Source organism: Chelonia mydas, chromosome 2 (genome assembly GCF_015237465.2).
Source record: "Chelonia mydas isolate rCheMyd1 chromosome 2, rCheMyd1.pri.v2, whole genome shotgun sequence".
NCBI lineage: Eukaryota > Metazoa > Chordata > Testudines > Cheloniidae > Chelonia > Chelonia mydas.
Window position 1 is genome coordinate 213,190,698 of NC_057850.1, and position 13,684 is coordinate 213,204,381.

Below are 13,684 nucleotides of genomic sequence, written 5' to 3' on the forward strand. Positions count from 1 at the left end.
ATATTCAACTCTTCAAGTGGTCTCCCAAGTATAACTGTCTAAAGGGATGCAAAACCTGATTTATAGAAGTACTACAGTAATTCAGTTGTCTTGTTGCCATGTAGAATATTTGGCAGATACTGTTTAACGTGTGCCTCCACAGACAACGAGATAGAATTCCTAGCCCTTAGGTAGCATTTTTCATCCATAAATCTTAAAGCGCTTTACAATAGGTGGGTAAGCATTAGTATCATCATTTGACTGATGAGACATGGAGGCTCGGTGATGTTACATAATTTACTTGGGGGCACAAGTGGGAATATTGGACTGCCTATAGTCTGAAACCTCCAAAGAAAAACTATTGTATTGTCTCATAGCTATAGCTCTCTCTATAATAGCTACCTCTATATAGATTGATGTTTTAGATATCTCCTTAATGTCCAAGACATTTTTAAAAAATTAAGGTTTTGCTGTAAGTGGCATAAGTGTTTACAGTTAAACAACTAGAGCTGTGGGTACATCATATTAATTAGGTGATATAGAAGCCAACACAGCAACAGCTGAACCATTATCTCTGGTATCAGAATTAACTTCCTTATTTTTGCTTGTGAGTCTAAGAAAGTTTCTGCTCATCTAAATCACAGAAAATATGATCTTTTTAGTGACTTTAAAGTGCAGCAATTGCATTCCTCAAAGCTATCTAATAATCAAATTAATTTTTATTGCCTTCTAGAAACTGTCAGTTGGGATTGGTGAAGATGAATGTTTCTGGCATGAGTACAGGAATGAACACTTGAGAAGAATCCAGAACGATGTGCCAATATGAACACTACTAGCATACCTTTTAGCGCTTGTCACAATATGACAGACATTCACATTAACTAGAATGTAGATACACTCATGTATACCATATATATCTAGATCTTCACAGTAATAACTTTATTATGTATACAAAGGAATATACCTTTTCCCTCCAACTTTGTTGTTTTAATATAGTACTGTATATGGCAAATATCATTTCAATTTTAGGATTAAGATGTCAAACATTTTGATACTCAGCATTTAATAATAGAGGCCTCAATCTATTTGAAAAATAAAATATGCTACAGTTTTAAACAGAAATTAATGGTGCTTGAAATTATTTCTCTTGTTACACCACTTAGAGCAGCGAATGAAAATGTGTCATTTATGAGTATCCCTGGGGGATTTAAATACCATGGATATAACTGAATCAGTGTTTTCTTCTGTTGAAGCAGGTTTGGATTTACCACTAGAATAATTTTGTCAGTTAGAAAGGTAAGCCCTGTCAAGTCCTTTTATTATATAATTATGGTAAAATCTATGAGCGACTTCAACTCTTAGGCTATTTAACATATTTTGATATCTTAGGGCCCCTGCATAATAGAATGAAACAAAAAAGTATATACATGACAGTAAAATAAAATAAATTATGTTGCAATTAAAAGGGAAAAGCACTGAAAGGTGTACAGAAATCTTTATTTCTATTATACTACTTTTTGCTTTCAGACCCAACCCTACCTGAAGGCACTGTATAAGCTAAAACTAAAGAGCTTCTGATTAAATTAGTATAAAGTAGTCTTGCATCGTTATTTGTTTGGAAATACAATACTTATGCCTGCATGGCACTCATGCCAATCTTTACATGATGATCATTACGGTTAGATGGATCACTATGCTTACACAGTTTTAAGTTCCTCTTACTTAACCCTTAAGGACATCATATTTACCTCAGATGTTATTCAAAGCTCACTGAAAGAAATGCTGGAGCATATGATTTTTCCAAAGGACTAGTGATTTTGTGTGCCCAACCAGAGACACCTAAAACAAGGCATACTTTTCAGAGAAAGGGTGCTCACCCATTTCTGAAAATGAGTCTCTGGTAACAGTGTCTCAAGTTGGATATCCAAAAAGGAGGCAGCCCAAATCACTAGTCACTTCTTAAAATGTTGGCCTGTATGTATAGAACTAATATTAGCTCATGATCACTTCATCCTGAAAAATGGGGGATTTAGTGCAAGGGTTCCCAAACCTGGTCAGCAGCTTGTTCAGGGTAAGCCTCTGGCGGGCCACGGACGTTTTGTTTACCTGAGCGTCTGCAGGTACAGCCGCTCGCAGCTCCTAGTGGCTGCGGTTCACTGTTCCCAGCCAGTGGGAGCTGCAGGAAGCAGTGGCCCAGCCTCCACCACTTCCCGCAGCTCCCATTGGCCGGGAATGGCGAACCGCAGCCACTGGGAGCTGCGAGCAGCCATACCTGTGGATGCTCAGGTAAACAAAGCATCTCGCGGCCCACCAGGGGCTTACCATGAACAAGCTGTGAACCAAGTTTGGGAACCCCTGATTTAGTGTCTGTTTAGAATGCAAAAGTCAAAAATGAGGAGAGTACCAGGGAAACATTGAGCTTCACAGTGTTGCTTGCTTCAATAGCAGGGGTTCAGAGATTTAGAACAAAATCAAGCTGTTAAAAGCTCAAATACTATTTTCTTTCACAATAAAAAAAAAAGGAAAATTCTCTTCACTTCTTATTTCAAAATACACTGAAATTTATTAACAGGGCCACCAAAAATCTGCTATTCTTTTGATCATAGCAACAGGGGCACTGCAAATGATATGGAAAAACTCTTGTGGGGACTAAGATTTTATTGGCCCACAGGATAAGTGGCCACACTTAGCAGGGCACACTTGCACATTCATTCTAATAATTCAAGACAGAACTCTTTATTTTACATGTAATCTCCTCAAATACCACCAGATGGGGTAACAATAAAAAAATTACAAAGTCCCTCGTAGCAAGAATAAAGACAATGGACAAGAAATTCTCTTTACTGGATGGGAATTCTACAGAGCAAGGCAAAGACTAGCAATTCAGATACAGATCCGGTGGAAGAGATACTAAGGACGCTTCAGTCACTGCCACAATGGTACGCACACGGAACTCAGCCTGTTCAGTCTATTTCTTTAGAGATTTGTGTGAAAACAAAGCAATGCCCACACGAGCTCTATTTTAAACAAACAGCCTTTTATTTTTACATTCTGAAAAACACCAAGTGGGCAGCATCTTGTCTGCTTCACATGAAACAGGCTGTCCCAGGCTCTTTCACAGATGTTATGGATGTTGTTAAAAATAAGTTATATTTTGGTAATTTCAAGTTGACTAGTGTTCACATCACAAAACCAATGAACTGTTACTACTCTGACATATTAAAAATGTATCCATGACATTTTAAAATCCTGATTCCCATTGAACTGAAACCTAAATACTAATATGTTGTCTACATTATATAATTAGGATAATACTTTATATATTGTTATATAAATCCACATTTATATTTAATAATGGAGTATATTTCAGACAGGAAGAGACCTCTGGCAAAGTATAATTGGAGAAATAGAAATAAATATTTTCTGCTAATGAGGAAGACACTACCTGTCCCCTTCCAAGAAAGTCTTTGTAGAAATACTGCGGGGGGGGGGGGGGGGGGGAGGAATAAAGTACTTCTTACAATTTAGTTTTAAAATATGACTGTTAATTAGCCAACAATTTTAGAGCAAATCTATTTAACATTAATATTTTTGTCAGAAAACAAATGGATACTAGGTCTACAGTGAATCATATACATACGTATTCTATCTTGTTGCCAAATACAGAACATTATTTATCATTTGTATCTTACAGTATATTCTACTTTTTGAAGACCAGTTTTTTGCAGTACAGGCAATCAGATTCCATATTACCGCTATTGTTACATATTCTAACTTTTAAGTACCATCATTCAGAAAAATTCCAGAATGATACGTATCAACTATGTTGTTTTACTGGCAAATAAAAGACACCTCTACCCCGATATAACGCAACCCGATATAACACGAATTCGGATATAACTCGGTAAAGCATTATAAAGGTAAAGGAGGCGGGGTGGGCAAGCGGGGTTAAGGGTGGGAGGCGGGTGGGCACGTAGGGTGAGGAGGTGAATAGGGAGGTGAGCTGCAGGCAGAAGGAGGGTGAGGAGGCAGGCGGGTGGGAAGACGGTGAGCAGGAGAGCAGTGGTCGGGCGGAGGCGCGCCGGACGGATGGTGAGGAGACTAGCAGGGTGGCGAGCAGTGCAAAAATTAAGTGAAGAGAGAAGAGCAGGAAAGGAGGAGGAAGAGAGAGAACAAAGGGAAGCCAGGCGAGAGGAGGAGACAGTGAAGGAAAATGCCTGGGAAAGCAGAGAGATTGCAACTCTCTGGAGTTGCCTTACCCTGCTCTACATAAGAGGGAAGCTACAACGGCCTATTTTAGGGACCTCGTGAGGCGGTGGGGAGGGAACTCTGAGTCCAGGGAGGCTTTGCTCGCTAACGGGTTGGGCGGGGGCATAGTGATGGTGCAAGTGAGATTAGGGACCCCCTCTGGAGCCTGTATTCCGGCCTCGTGTTGAGCAGCGCCCTGGCAGCCGTTATGGGAGACGCTGGTGCCAAGGGAAACCTCTTTGTGATCGGGATCTTCTGAATGTTCCTTCACATTGAGCAGCATCCTGGCACAAGGTGTAGGGAAGCTTTTGGTTTCAAGCTGGTTTGTGGGGCTCCCTGCATCATATAGCTCCAATGGGATTATAGGGAGAGGGGCTTGAGAGTCAGCATCTCCCTGCCCCTCCTGCTTCCCCTGCTAGCGATGGACCCTTCTCCCTGGCTCCCCTAGTGAGTCCGCCCCAAGCTCCCCAGCCTGGTGCTGAGCTGGGAGTCATGCACCTAGCCTCGCCAGGACAGTAACTGCCCCGCGCTGTATGGGTCCCAACTCCCATCGGTCCCCTCGGGCTTTCGCTGCACCACTGCACCAAGGTGGCCTGCGCCGCGCCTCTGTGGAGCCCCTCAGCTCCCCACCAGGACCGTCTCCAGAGCTGTGGAACTTCTCATCCCGCTAGCTGCCCCGGTGCCTCCCCCAGACACTCCTCGCCCTGCCGCCGGTCCCAGCACGCCTCCTGCAGCGCCCCTGGCACCCAGAGCTTTCACTTGTGGCACGGGGGTCTGTCCTTCCCCTTCCCGTGCCCGCACAGCCACCAGGAGATACCGACTGCCCATCCCCCCCTCACTCCTCAGTGCTCCACCGGGACTTCCCGGGCCTCCCACTGGACCACCACTGAGCACATACACAGCTCCCCACTCTGTCCCCACTGACCCTTCCAGCCGCCACCACTAGCCTCCCAGCCCTCCTGACTGCTCCATCAGAAACCTCCCTCTGTGCCGCATTACTTCACCCCCCGCCCTGTCACCGACCCCCCTGCCCGACATAATGCGGTTTCACCTATAACGCGGTAAGATTTTTTGGCTCCCGAGGACAGTGTTATATCAGGGTAGAGGTGTATACAAATACACACTAAACTGATTTTATTGTCACATACCTTAAGGTAGATTGCTTCTTCTAACTTCTGTGTAATATTTTTTGCTTATAAAAGTCACAGACAAAGAACACTGACTAGATCCAAGTACAAGGTGGCCAGGTGACATTCTGTCTTTCTCACTTTCTACTAATGAAACTTATTCTTAACCACAACACCTCTGAAACTGCTCTTGGACAGAGACTTTAAATCATGCAGGTTTAGGAGGTGGACCAATGTCAATTCATGACATGAAGCAGAATTTGAATTGGTGTGTTTTACACTTCCAAACACATTCTAAAAGTACAAGTAAACCCTGATTTTCCAAACTCTGACTATTTGAATCTCCATGTTGTCTGCGATTCATATTGTCCAATATAGTGGGGTATACAAACCCCTTACAGGGCAACAAGGGGTTAAGGAACTGCTCTGGACTCAGCCAGCCCTGCCCCGCCCTACCTACAAGAGAAGCATAGACTGGAGGGAAAGTTAAAAGGGAGCAGAACAGCTCACTGGGCAGGCCAGGGAAGAGAAAGGACCCTTACTTTGCAGTTCCAGAGGAAAGGGCTGAGGGAAGCCAGGATCTCTCCCAGGAAACTGCCTGAAGGGCCCACCCTGAGGGAAGGGAGGGTCTGCTTCTGTTGTACCTGGAAAGGGAGGTATTTGCCCCTTTTGCACACTAACTCACTTTGCTTGTGTTAATTCCTCTTGTTTTATTTATGGCTAGCCCAGAAGGGGGGAGACTTGGAACTGACCTGGCCTAAGGGCCAAGTCACAGGAGGAGGCAGCCGCTACCCCCAAGAGCTGCCATGCCACGCCTGGCCATGAGGAGGTGCCAAGTAGTGAGCTGACCCCTTTCACAGCCTCCTGTGATAGACAATGAACTTTGGACACTACCTGGATCGTAGGAAGTGGCCCAGCAAAGACAGCATTAACGTGCTTCGGAGTGCCAGACTTCTGGTAGCCCTCACAGAGCCCTGGGCCGGAGCCTGGTGGAGTGGGAGAGCCTGGGTCCCCTACCTCCTCTGCGTTTTGAAGGGCCTAACTCCCTGACCACTAGATGACACTCCTCATGAATGCCAATCATCACAGACCTGGAACAGAAACCAACCAAATATATCTCATATAGGAGCCACTAAAAAAAGAGTTTGAAGAACAACTAGCGAAAGACTCAAAAGCAACAGCAAAAAAAGTTTTAAGTACACCAGAAGCAGGAAGCCTCCTAAACAACCAATGGGACCACTGGACGATTTTGATGCTAAGGGAGTACTCAAGAAAGATAAGGCCATTGCAGAGAAACTAAATGAATTCTTTGCTTTGGTCTTCACAGCTGAGGATGTGAGGGAGATTCCCAAACCTGAGCAATTCTTTTTAGGTGACAAATCTGAGGAACTGTCCCATATTGAGGTGTCATTAGAGGAGGTTTTTGAACAAATAGATAAATTTAACAGCAATAAGTCACTAGGACCAGATGATATTCACCCAAGAGTTCTGAAGGAACTCAAATGTGAAATTGCAGAACTACTAACTGTGGCATGTAACCTATCATTTAAATCAGCTTCTGTACCAGATGACTGGAGGATAGCTAATGTGATGCCAATTTTTAAAAAAAGGTCCAGAGGTGATCCCTGCAATTACAGGCTGGTAAGCCTAACTTCAGTACCAGGCAAACTGGTTGAAACTACAATAAAGAACAGAATTATCAGACACATAGATGAACACAATTTGTTGGGGAAGGGTCAACATGGTTTTTCTAAAGGGAAATCATGCCTCACCAATCTACTAGAATTCTCTGAGGGAGTCAACAAGAATGTGGACAAGAGCAATCCAGTGGATATAGTGTACTTAAATTTTCAGAAAGCCTTTGACAAGGTCTCTCACCAAAGGCTCTTAAGCAAAGTAAGCTGCCATGGTGGGATAAGGGGGAAGGTCCTCTCATGTATCAGTAACTGGTTAAAAGTAGGGCTGTGAAGCGATTAAAAAAATTATTTGTGATTAATCACACTGTTAAACAATAGAATACCATTTATTTAAATATTTTTGGATGTTTCCTACATTTTCAAATATATTGATTTCAATTACAACAGAATACAAAGGGTACAGTGCTCACTTTATATTTATTTTTATTACAAATATTTGCACTATAAAAAACAAAAGAAATATATTAGGTGAATTGAAATATATAAGTACTGTAGTGCAATCTCTTAATCATGAAAGTAGAACTTACAAATGTAGAATTATGTACAAAAAATAACTGCATTCAAAACTAAAACAATGTAAAACTTTCGAGCCTACAAGTCCACTCAGTCCTACTTCAGCCAAACGCTGAGACAAACAAGTTTGGAGATAATGCTGGAGATAATTCTGCCCACTTCTTGTTTACAATGTCACTTGAAAGTGAGAACAGGCATTTGCATGGCAGTGTTGTAGCCAGCATCACAAGATATTTACGAGCCAGATGCGTTAAAAAATCATATGTCCCTTCATGCTTCAACCACCATTCCAGGAGACATGTATCTATGCTGATGATGGGTTCTTCTTGATAACAATCCAAAGCAGAGTGGACCGACGCATGTTCATGTTCATCATCTGAGTCAGATGCCACCAGCAGAAGATTGATTTTCTTTTTTTGTGGTTTGGGTTCTGTAGTTTCTGCATCAGAGTGTTGTTTGTCTAAGTCTTCTGAAAGTATGCTCCACACCTCATCCCTCTCAGATTTTGAAAAGCACTTCAGATTCTCAAACCTTGGGTTGAGTGCTGTAGCTATTTTTAGAAATCTCACATTGGTACCTTCTTTGCATTTTGTCAAATCTGCTGTGAAAGTGTTCTTAAAACGAACATGTGCTGGGTCATCATCAGAGATTGCTATAACATGAAATATATGGCAGAATGCAGGTAAAACAGAGCAGGAGACATACAATTCTCCCCCAAGAAGTTCAGTCACAAATTTAATTAATGCATTATTTTTCTAACGAGCATCATCAGCTTGGAAGCATGTCCTCTGGAATGATGGCCAAAGCATGAAGGGGCATACAAATGTTTAGCATATCTGGCATGTAAATACCTTGCAAAGCCGGCTACAAAAGTACCATGTGAACACCTGTTCTCACTTTCAGGTGACGTAAATAAGAAGCTCGCAGCAGTATCTTCCGTAAATATAAACAAACTTGTTTGTCTTAGTGATTGGCTGAACAAGAAGTAGGACTTAGTGGATTTGTAGGCACTAAAGTTTCACATTGTTTTGTTTTTGAGTGTAGTTATGTAACAAAAAATACGTCTTTTGTTTATCATTTTTACAGTGCAAATATTTGTAATAAAAAATAATATAAAGTGAGCACTTACACTTTGTATTCTGTGTTGTAATAGAAGTCAATATATTTGAAAATGTAGAAAAACATCCAAAAATATTTTATAAATTTCAATTGGTAGTCTATTGTTTAACAGTGTGATTAATCATGATTACTTTTTTTAATCGCAGTTAATTTTTTTGAGTTAATTGTGATTAATCGACAGCCCTAGTTAAAAGATAGGAAACAAAGGGTAGGAATAAATGGTCAGTTTTCAGAATGGAGAGAGGTAAACAGTGGTGTCTCCCAGGGGGCTGTACTGGGGCCAGTACTGTTCAACATATTCATAAATGATCTGGAAAAAGGTGAGGTGGCAAAATTTGCAGATGATACAGAATTACTCAAGATAGTTAATCCAAAGCAGACTGTAGAGTGTTACTCACAAAACTGGGTGACTAGGCAATAAAATGGCAGATGAAATTCCATGTTGATAAATGCAAAGTAATGGACATTGGAAAACATAATCCCAACTATACATATAATATAATGGGGTCTAAATTAGCTGTTGCCACTCAAGAAAAGGATCTTGGAGTCACTGCGTATAGTTCTCTGAAAACATCTGCTCAATGTGCAGCAGCAGTCAAAAAAGCTAACAGAATGTTGGAATCATTAGGAAAGGGATAGATAATAAGACAGAACATATCATATTGCCTCTATATAAATCTATGGTACGCTCACATCTTGAATACTGCATGCAGATGTGGTTGCCCCATCTCAAAAAAGATAAATTGGAATTGGAAAACATACAGAAAAGGGCAACGATAATTATTAGGGGTATGGAACAGCTTCCACGTGTAACCCTTCTGCCAGGCCAAGTTGATAGCAGCAAGGGCCGGGTTCAGTACACAGGGGTTCCCTCTCATCAAAGCAAATACAAAACTGGCTCGAGCCCCCACCCAGTGACCTGGGAAAATCTTACACACCCCCTGGGCGCCTCAAAGAGGCAATACTTCCCCTCTCGCAAGCACAGAGTCTCGGTGTAGTAGAGAATCTTTAATAACATGAGGTAAACGACATCAGCATTAAATTGGGGAAACACCACAACTAGTGTTCATTAACCAAACCATGAGCAAAGACCCACCCCAGAAAATTGGGCCACATCCTTTCCCTCGGGTTCTTGAGTCCCAGAACCCAAACGTCTCTTGAGTCCAGCAATCCTCAAATCACCCAAAATCCAAAAAGTCCAGCCCCAGAGTTCAAAAGTTCATCTGCAAAGTGTTACTCCCCAGTCTGGCTAAAATGTGCCTGTGTGTGGGGGAAAGAGGTAAGGGGTACCTTACGTGTCCTGAAGCTGACTGCCCCACAGGGCTCTGCTCTGCTACACTGTCTCACGAACGGCTCTGCTCCAGCACGACCGGCTCCACTCTGCACAGCTCGCCGTCTCACGAACAGCTCTGCTCAGCTCGCCGTCTCACGAACACACTGCTGTCTCACGAACGGCTCCGCTCCACCACGACCGGCTCCACTCTGCACAGCTCGCCGTCTCATGAACAGCTCTGCTCAGCTCGCCGTCTCACGAACAGCTCCGCTCTGCACAGCTCGCCGTCTCATGAACAGCTCTGCTCAGCTCGCCTTCTCACGAACACGCCGCTGTCTCACGAACGGCTCCGCTCTGCCACGACCGGCTCCACTCTGCACAGCTTGCCATCCCACGAACAGCTCTGCTCAGCTCACCATCTCACGAACAGCACCACTGCACTCTAGATCTTCCGGCTCCCCACTACTTGACACAGTGCTCAGTGATTTCAGCTCTCAGTGATTTCAGCTCACAGTAGTGGGGGCCTTAGTGCTGGTGCACCATAAGGCCAAAGTGAATGCAGCACAGTACCTATAGCAAGACTCTTAATAGACCCAAAATTAGCTCTGAGATTCCACAGTGGAGAGAGACAGAGGTGCAATTGGTGCTTCAGGTCCTCACAAAAGGGCCCACACCACCAGGTACTAATACCTGTCTCAAGTCTCTCTCTATTCACACAGTTTTGGAACCCATGACCCTTGCCTAGCGAGTGCTACTTAGTTGATGGTGAGTCCCTCCATCATAACAAAAGGCCAGGTACAGTTCCAAGCACAGTTCCCATAATCAGGGTAATAACAATTTATTCTTCCTGCCCCAATAACAGAGACACTGGGGATCCCACAGCAGCCAAAGTGACCATTAGGGCAGCTATGGCCTCAGTCTAGGCGGGGTGGGTGTGCCTATGCAAATGAGATCGGCCCCTGAAGTTTTTTCCACAACTTGCCACACCTCACCACCAGATGTCAGGGTGGAGCTCATCCTGACACTGCTTACACACGTGAGGAGAGATTAATAAGATTGGGACTTTTCAATTTGGAGAAGAGGCGACTAAGGGGTGGAGGGTAGTGTAGAGGTCTAGGAAATCATGACTGGCATAGAGAAAGTAAATAAGGAAGTGTTGTTTACTTCTTCCCATAACACAAGAACTAAGGGTGGGGGGGAGGGGTCAGCAAGTGAAACTGATAGGCAGCAGATTGAAAACAAACAAAAGGAAATATTTCTTCACACGGTCAACTTGTGGAACTCTTTGCCAGAGGATGTTGTGAAGGCCAAGACTATAACAGGGTTAAAAAAATAAAGAACTAGATAAGTTTATGGAGGATAGGTCCATCTATGGCTATTAGCCAGGATGGGCAGGGATGCTAAGCCATGCTCTGAAGTGTCCCTAGCCTCTGTTTGCCAGACACTGGGAATGGCGGGCAACAGCAGATGGATCACTTGATGATTACCTGTTCTGGTCATTCCCCCTGAAGCACCTGGCATTGGCCCCTGTTGGAAGACAGGATACTGGGCTAGATGGACCATTGGTCTGACCTGGTATGACCATTCTCATCTTCTTAAGTTCACTATCCATCCATTATATGGGAACAACTTTTAGTCCCTGTTGAGTTGGACTGGATTCATGCTGGTGATCTGTAGGTGAAAGGCTACATAAAACTTATTAGCAATGCCCTGATGCATCCATTCCCCAATACATCCTATTGTTACCTCTTTGAGAACAAGGCTTGGTTTTGTAAAAATGAGTTGTTTAAATCAAGTTCTGACCTTTTTGGAGTTTACTCAGGAGGGGACATTCTCTCTCTCGACACACAGGCAAACTCTCAGATATGTTGCTCTCCCTCTTCTTCAAACAAGCCATATGATAAGTGCTCCACCCTGCTTTGAAAGGGACAGCTTCCATTTACCAAACAAACAGTAAAACATACTAACAACATCAAAATAAAATGATTGTTGATAACTGGCATAATTACTCCAGGATCCTTCTGTAACCCAGGTGCCTAATAGGGATATATCTCTTGAAGAGATCTGCAGTTGGGTGAGGGAAAGAGGTAGGAATGAGTTGGGTCTGGGTCCTTGGTTTTTTGTTTTTTTTTTGGTGTGAAAAACTGATCTTTATTTTCTAGAAATATACAAACTTATTCTCTCATTTCTCCATCTTCTTCTTCTTCTACTCCTCTGATGTACAGGACATTGTTACATCTTATCAAAACTTCACCAAGGCGTCCTGACAACGCACCATCTATGTATTCTTCTGTGTTTGCAAGCTGCATGTTCATGTAGCCGTCGACAGACACCAGGTATCCCTTGTACTCCATCCCCCACTTCAGCTTCACCATCACTGGCTTCCCTGTCAGCCCATTCAGGAAGGGCTTGGGGTTCAGGGGCAAGCTCACGGTAACGCAGCCAGGCACAAGGCAGCGGTAAAAACAAAAATTACTCGCAGGGCCGCACGGCAGATTCACAAATAGCTCTCCATACTCAGAAGTTTCTGGAATTGGGTGTGGTAGCTCAATAGGTTCTTGTTTTCTGGACTCAGACTCCATGAGGGTACGTAATCAGGGCAGCTGCTTTGCAAAAGGCAACGTGCACTGTGTGGGTTAGGAGAAGCTGAGTCTGTTTTCCCTGACTCTGAAGCATTAACTCTTCAACAGGGAAGCTCTGGCAGTGTTAATTATAGAAAGGGGAAATTGGGAGGGAAAACTAATTTCTTTTAATTTTATACTTGGACTCTTATTTGATTTTAGTCAAACTGTTTTAGTTCAATTGTCTCAAACAGTATGCTTTACCAATTCTCCTCTTATTTGAATGTGATGATGGGGAAAGAGTCATTTATATTTTGCTATTCTCAGTTTTGTATTTTTCTTTAATGGTTTTTTTTGAAACTCTATATATCTAACTGAATGGTTGGTTAATTAGTTAGCTGACTAGCTAACAGTGATTTCAGCAAAGGATGAGGAAGAGTCTGCATGGATTCCAGCTGAAGTGGAGAGAGGATGTTTCAGTGCTTTTGACTCAGCAAACTGTATAGAATTTGGTGTTCAAAGACTATAACTGAGATACAGGTGAAGTCAACCTAAGCTTTTGGGAACTCTGTGTTTCTTCTCACTATGTTTCTGTGGGGACTGGCCTGTTAACATTTACATTGTTTTCTTTATTGATGTATAACTGTGAAGATAATGTATGTGAATTATAAAGTAGGATGTTATGTTGTAGAAGTTAAGTTCTTGTTATTATATTTCTTTATCATCAGATTTTATAAAGCTGGTACTTTAAGAATTAAGTTCCTTCCTTTTATTCCTTTTGGGATTTGATTGTGGGGAGGTGGATCCTGTGCAATCCTTGCTGAAAATCCTAAGTGACCGAATTCCGGGTGTCCAGGTGCTTTCTGTGGGAGTTGGGGTTCTTAGGCAAAGGAGAAGGGCAATGAAGTGAACTCTAGCCCTCCTATAGGTTACACTTGCACTCACTTTTATACATATATTTCTATATCTTTTTTCACCCCCTGCCCCACCTAGATTAGTAGTCGAGTTTGAACCCCTAACATTCAGCAATAGGAATAACTAAGAAAAGAGGAAACAGCATGCACTGCTATTCTCTTTGTGGATCAGCTCACGTAGGAAGGCAGCAGTAGAACACTGGACATCAGGATTCTTGTTTTCTATTCCTGGATCTGGTAGCAAGATTGTGGT

The 13,684-nt window shown here is 42.9% G+C and overlaps 2 protein-coding genes across 3 annotated transcripts in view; one reads left to right on the top strand and one right to left on the bottom strand.

Moving 5' to 3' along the window:
* The window catches only part of COL28A1 (collagen type XXVIII alpha 1 chain), a 117,295-nt gene extending 116,231 nt beyond the window's left edge, over positions 1-1,064 (top strand). For both annotated transcript variants that reach the window (XM_043541156.1, XM_007063101.4), the window contains exon 36: positions 713-1,064. The gene's annotated coding sequence lies outside the window, so the exon portion shown is untranslated. The remainder of the gene's footprint in view (positions 1-712) is intronic.
* A 10,984-nt stretch (positions 1,065-12,048) lies between these two features.
* LOC102948364 (small nuclear ribonucleoprotein F) lies at positions 12,049-13,316 on the bottom strand. The gene has a single exon (XM_027825530.3). It carries the CDS (start codon positions 12,536-12,538, stop codon positions 12,131-12,133), a length of 408 nt encoding a protein of 135 aa, XP_027681331.2. The 5' UTR covers positions 12,539-13,316; the 3' UTR covers positions 12,049-12,130.
* Between the last annotated feature and the right edge of the window lie 368 nt (positions 13,317-13,684).

Coding starts and splice junctions, on each gene's coding strand:
- LOC102948364 (XM_027825530.3), bottom strand. CDS start 12,538: ATGGAGTCTGAGTCCAGAAAACAAGAACCTATTGAGCTACCACACCCA.